Source organism: Hakea prostrata, chromosome 1 (genome assembly GCF_041222555.1).
Source record: "Hakea prostrata isolate BN-2017 chromosome 1, UWA_Hpros_2, whole genome shotgun sequence".
Classification (NCBI taxonomy): Eukaryota; Viridiplantae; Streptophyta; class Magnoliopsida; order Proteales; family Proteaceae; genus Hakea; species Hakea prostrata.
Genome location: NC_142600.1, coordinates 63,140,701 through 63,146,869, shown reverse-complemented (window position 1 = coordinate 63,146,869; position 6,169 = coordinate 63,140,701). Strand labels below are relative to the sequence as shown.

Sequence of the window (6,169 nt, the reverse complement as noted above, 5' to 3'; positions counted from 1 at the left end):
TATAAATGTTTCATGGTGTCCATGTTTAAACCAATTAATTATATTAATATACATAGTACTACACATGTAATCCAATCTTTTAGCTTTTTGTGGTTGTTATGGCTTATCTATGAAGGACGTAGTGAACCCAAATTGTGAGGGGTTATATATATTAACTATTTTCGTGTCACTCAATCATTACTCTTAAAATGATTACTCTTGAAACGAGATGTGGAAACATGCATAGGTAGGATTATTCTTATAAATTATCATGGCTTTATAAGAATGACATATCAAAATGCATAAGGCTAAGGAAATAATGAAAGATATATATATGAGGAATTGTGGGGGATCTCCATGCAAATTTCGATGACCTTAAGTGGCTATGTTTAAAATAATGTTGCTTATAAATTTTAGCTTTAAAACCTGATGGTAATTTTGATGCTCATACTATTGTTTGATTTTAGAGATGTTATACCCATTGAGCATGTATTTCCTTTGATGAAAAATAAATCTTTAACTAGTACTTCTATAATTAATGATATTAGTTCGTTACCAAAAAAGTAAAGAAAAGAAAAACCCCTAAATCTAGTGACAAGAACCAATTGATGAAAATCACTTAAGAAGAAATATATATCAAATAACCAGAAGGTTGCATTGTTAAAGGGCAAGAGTGTAAAGTCTATAAATTGGTCCTGTCTTTATATGGATTAAACCAGCTCTAGACAATGGCACGGAATATTTGTTATCAATGAGTTTCATATTAATGATACCGATTGGTATGTTTATACCAAGTTTCATCGTAATAAAGATATTCTTGTTATCCTATATGTGAATGATATGTTTATAATGGGAACTAGTCTTAATATTATAAAATTAATTAAGGCTTTTTAAATGTCTAAGTTTTTTTTCTTTTAGTAATGAAAATGTTTGATTTTGATATTAAAGACATGGGTAAGGCTGATGTGATTTTAGGGATCAAGATACTTAGAAGAGAAAATGAAATACTTCAACTTCAAGCCCATTATGAAGAGAATCTACTAACAAAGTATGGTTATATTAATGAGAAGTTCTTAACAACTCCATTAATATTGAGCACTCTTCTAAGAATGAATGAGAACCGATTCCTCAAAAGAGGCACAACCTAGTACGATAATATATATATAAGAATGGTATCATTGCTCTTGACTATATTAAGTCAGAAGAGAATGTGGCTGATGTTTACAAAGCACGAAATACTAAAGTTGTTCAAACTACATCTAAGATAATAGTGTTAAGGCTCATGATTCATAAGTCCAGGTGATGGAAACCCAACCTATGTGATAGGAAATCCCTGGAATAAGGTTCAATGGGTAACAATGTAGTCACTGATTGACTAGCCAGTACCATTGAAGCACAAAGAGGTGAGTTATAATACTCTTAATTAGCCAAGAAGTTCATTTAATATTAGGGCGAGCGGGAATTCAGTCCAAGCCGATTCTGTTGTAATTCTAAGTCATTAAATAGTGACGCATCAAGAGTCTTACCTTTGATTATTATGTTAGCGTTCAGTCATATACTCAAGAGAGCTTTTATATAATTAATGCCGCCAAATGGATGTGAATTCAAGACCTCCCCTAAGAAGATTGGGCCTTTAAATCGCTTTACTAATCCATCATTGGCTACAGTCATATACTATTATATTGTCGAAAGGCATTAAGGAATACAAACCCCTTCGCTTTTTCTTTCTTTTTTTATTTTTTTATTTTTTTACAACAAATCCCTACCCTAAACGGGAAGAAATCCAGAGTCGGCAATAACGACAAGAGGAGGGATAAGCGGATAAAAAAATAAATAAATAAGTGAATAATTTTGATTATTAGGTGGCAAAGATAATGGCACTAAGCATTTATGGGCCCACCACCCTGTCATTTCTTAATCGTAATCAACAGGTATGAGGTCCTATCCCATAATCCGGATCTTCTATCCAGGGCCCCATCCACGGGCTGGAAGTCCAAATTCCTAACCCAGAACCAATCAATGTTAATTTCCGATTGCCTGTAGGTCAATGTGCCCGTACATCACCGTCTCCCAAAATATCTTCTTCGCTCTCTGTTTTTTGTACACGTCATCAACCCCAAGTCCAAATCAACTCGCTCACAAAGGAGTGTGCTCGCCTGACGGCTATTGGCCACAAATTACAGGGGTCCATAGAATTTAGATGATGGATTCTTTTATTTTATATTTTATTATTTTTTAACTGTGGCCCCCACAAGATTTGTGATTATAACATCATTAAGAAGCATAGAGTGCTCCAATCTACACTTATCAACTCCACCATCGTGGCAAAGATGGATCCTTACCCCTAAAGGGGAGTAGAGAGGAATCCGGATCATCTCCCCATCGGATGGCTTCCTGACCACAAAAACCAGTAGGTCTGCGTCCAGGTCGCTGATCCGAACTGAGTAGAGAGTGCTCCCCATAGCTTCTCCACCATAGACTACAAGGGCCACAGAATATCGATAATGGATCTCATTTTTTTACATATGACCCCATGTATTTATGGTTATAAAACCGTTAGAGGAGGAGCAAAGACAGGAGATGATCCACACTCCATCGGCAGGCCAAACCAAGCCACTTGCTTTTCAAATGACCACTCACGTCTCTTGTGTGGACCCCATATGCTTTGTCCCCTCCATTACCATAAAATTCGAATCTTCGTTGGGCGAAGACAAAATAAAGAAGAAAACAATGCCGAATCTGCTGACGAGGCTTTTACAGAAATGACATCATTATAGGGGAGGCCGTAGGGGTACCCAAACATAAATTAGGAAACCAACCGACATACTCAGAGTCACGTCCATATCCATCTCGAACCCAAGTCTATTTTGGTAAAATAACGTGCAACCCTGTTTAGGTAAGGATCCAAACCTCTCCACGCTCCACGCTGGCACTTGGATATCTACAGAGCTAGAGGGACGGGTGGTCTTCCCTTCCTCAGTATAAAACACTGAGCCATCCAGCGCAACTCTGCTCGAGTTGGATATTTTCGAGCGACTAAGAGAGAGGGTAGAAATGTTAGGGCTTAATTACGAAGGATCGGATTTCGCCCTTCTTGAATCGATTCGAAGACATTTAATTGACGAATCGGAATCTGCGACTCGGTCGAAGAGCCACTACTCTGGTGATGCTGATCCTCTGTCTTCTTGTATGAGGAGTAATTTTTCCAGCACTCTCTTCCCTTGCTTGACAGAAAACTGGGGAGATCTACCGTTAAACGTCGATGATTCGGAGGATATGGTGGTCTACGCTGTCCTCTACGATGCTGTCTGTGATGGATGGATTCCATCACTCTCCGAAGAAGAATCAACAAATACCACCAACAGCAGCGGTGGTGGTGGTTCGTTGACTGATATGACGACGATGACAGGCTTGGACGTATCGGCATCGTCGGAGGATTCAACGTCGAAGAAGAAGGGGAAGAAGCATTACAGAGGCGTAAGGCAACGTCCGTGGGGGAAATTTGCAGCGGAGATCAGAGATCCGGCGAAGAATGGTGCGCGACTCTGGCTTGGGACATTTGAATCAGCTGAAGATGCTGCGATGGCTTACGATCGAGCAGCTTACAGGATTCGTGGTCCCCGAGCCCTTTTAAATTTTCCGATTCGACTCTGCTCATCTGATTCTGACCAGGTTTCTGTGAACTCCAAGACTGTTTATTCTTCTTCTTCTTCGTCTTCTTCTTCGTCTTCTTCGTCATTGCTTTTAGATAGAGTCATATCTCGTAAGAGGAATAGAGGTGTCTTTGCTGCATCTGGGGCAGCAACTCCAACACCAAGCAGAACGCTGGGTCCAATTAAATGTGGCGACCAGCTTTTGGTTGGTTAGTTTATTAGAGAAAGATCAGACTGGGAACTTTGGATTGAAGAAGCAAATGAGATCTTTCTTCCTCAATTTCAGGAGGTAGAGTGAGAGAGTATGTGTGTGAGAGAGAGAATGGATGGGTGGACATTGTACATTTTGTGAATACTTGATGAGATTTGTGAATGATGATGATAAAGTAAAAAAATTCTCAAAAATCAAGTTAAAACCCTACCACTATCAGAGCACGAAGAACACTAATTCAAGAGAACCAGCATTAAGTATATCCAGTTAAACTAATGTTTGAGTATTGTTAGCTCTCAACTTGGCAGTTTTTTTTAACTTCTCAACTACAATAGACAGCAAGTTGCAATTGTCATTTTGCTTTCCTTGATTTTGGGTTGCAATTTGAGTGAGTTTTCTCGTGTAGCTAGCTCAGCAGAGATAATGTGCATGAAGCTCACCCAGGTAGTCGGTGCCAAATACCAATGGAAGGAGCTCAGAGGTTAATTGGATATTCCTTGTATGTAACATTACTCGCTATAGTGTTTCCTTTCGGCTAAGATATTGGGTTGTTTGGTAGATTCGTGATTTCAAGGAATCAGTTGCACCATAAGCACATCTTATCCTAAACTCACAAAGATATTTTCACAGGCACTCAGCTAACAATATATTAATATTTCCAACACATCCACAGTTTTTCTGTCTCACGCACAATCACATTCATTAAAAGCTAAGACTGAGACTTATCTCCCCGATCAGCCTTTCTCTAACTAACCCTGAAATTCTGGCAAGAAGAAGTGACACGTTTCATCTTATGTCACAGAGCAAAATATCTAAAATATGTACTCTACCATCTATCTTTGTCCTCAGTCTGTCTTTGTGTGCCCCGAACTCCTGGAATGGTCCCCCTTTGGCACACAGCACTGGAGATGCGGATTTAGTCATTTTCAATTTGGCAAAAATTATTTGCAAGGGATTATTCTGGGTTCGTATTCATATTCGTTTAGGAGAATCCGAGCCCGCACGATAACTAATAAGTTGCAGACCATTTCCCCCCATTATAGAATTATCCAATTAAGTTGCTTATTTTATAAATTTTTTACTTCAGATTTGTGAAAAAAAATTCTAGATTTTCTACTAAATAAATACAAACGTTGTTAAATTCTTAAATTCCAAACCTAACCCTCTCAACTAAAATGGTGAAGTTGTCAACCAGCAATAAAAAACTTATATTCAATATGTATTCATATCCATATAGAAGAATTATTCAATTTGTATTCATACTCGTGTAGAAGAATTTATTTTAAAAAATAACTACTGACTATCGTCTATATTCGACCGAATCCTTCCGAAAACCGATAAGAATGTTACCAAATCCATCATAATATAATAAGATACGGATACTATAGTATCACTATCCAATCCGAATATGATCCGTTTACACCCCTAAATACAACTTCATCTAATTAGGCTGCAACAAGAATGGGATTGGGCCTGACTTTTTCAAACCCAGTCCCAAACTTTAATGCTCATAACTAAGCTCCCTCCAACATTGACCCTAACTCAAGGCCTAACATTCTTCCCTGACCACGTGCTAAACCCATCCTTATCCCTATTTGTCCCCAATGGAGCCAAGACGGGATGGGTTGGCCTTCTTCTATCTCTAGTGCTAATTTGCCTTGTACCCTATCCATGATTGGCCCGTCCCCTCCCTATCTTAAAAAGCTCAAATATAATAAAATATCTAACAAAATTGAAAATGAGATGTCTAATCAAATAGTGAACCTTCCCAGAATCCAAATTTTTGTTAGTTTTAAAATAAAAATTAAAAAAATTCTTAGATTTGGTGTGATAACATTTCAATTAGATGTACAAAATAAAACTTCAACAACTTAGTCTGCTTTTAAATCTAAATTCACAAAATCATGGACGAGTCAGGATGGGCTACCTGAGACAAACACTAATCCCACGCTCACCTATGACAACGCCAAAATAGTTTGACCCAACTCGCTCTCAAGGCCAAACTCTTAAGCCTAGACCTTATTTGGACTCAGAGTGGAATAATGCGGGTTAAGGCCACCAACTTGCACCCCCCAGATATCAAGAAAGATCAACAATCTCCACATTATAACATCATTTCAAGAATTAATTTTAAGAACCAACACATTTCTAACAAAGCAAAAATAATATAGTTTTTTCGTGGTGCCCACCTAAGTTAGGCTTAAATTCTTGAATGCCCACTTAAGTGGGAAAATTTTCAGACTGCCCAATTTTCAGTTTTTTGAAACTCCAACTTGCCCGCTATTAATTTTCAAAGCTTTGACCGTTAGTTTTTTCAAACTTTGCT

At 38.1% G+C, this 6,169-nt stretch overlaps 1 protein-coding gene across 1 annotated transcript; it reads left to right on the top strand.

Moving 5' to 3' along the window:
* Positions 1-2,923: 2,923 nt before the first annotated feature.
* LOC149029353 (ethylene-responsive transcription factor 1-like) lies at positions 2,924-4,188 on the top strand. Its single transcript, XM_089150616.1, has one exon. The coding sequence runs from the start codon at positions 3,034-3,036 to the stop codon at positions 3,844-3,846; it is 813 nt and encodes a 270-aa protein (XP_089006742.1). The 5' UTR covers positions 2,924-3,033; the 3' UTR covers positions 3,847-4,188.
* Positions 4,189-6,169: the final 1,981 nt, after the last annotated feature.

What these genes read in the sequence shown, in the direction of transcription:
- LOC149029353 (XM_089150616.1), top strand. Translation starts at nt 3,034, where the DNA reads ATGTTAGGGCTTAATTACGAAGGATCGGATTTCGCCCTTCTTGAATCG.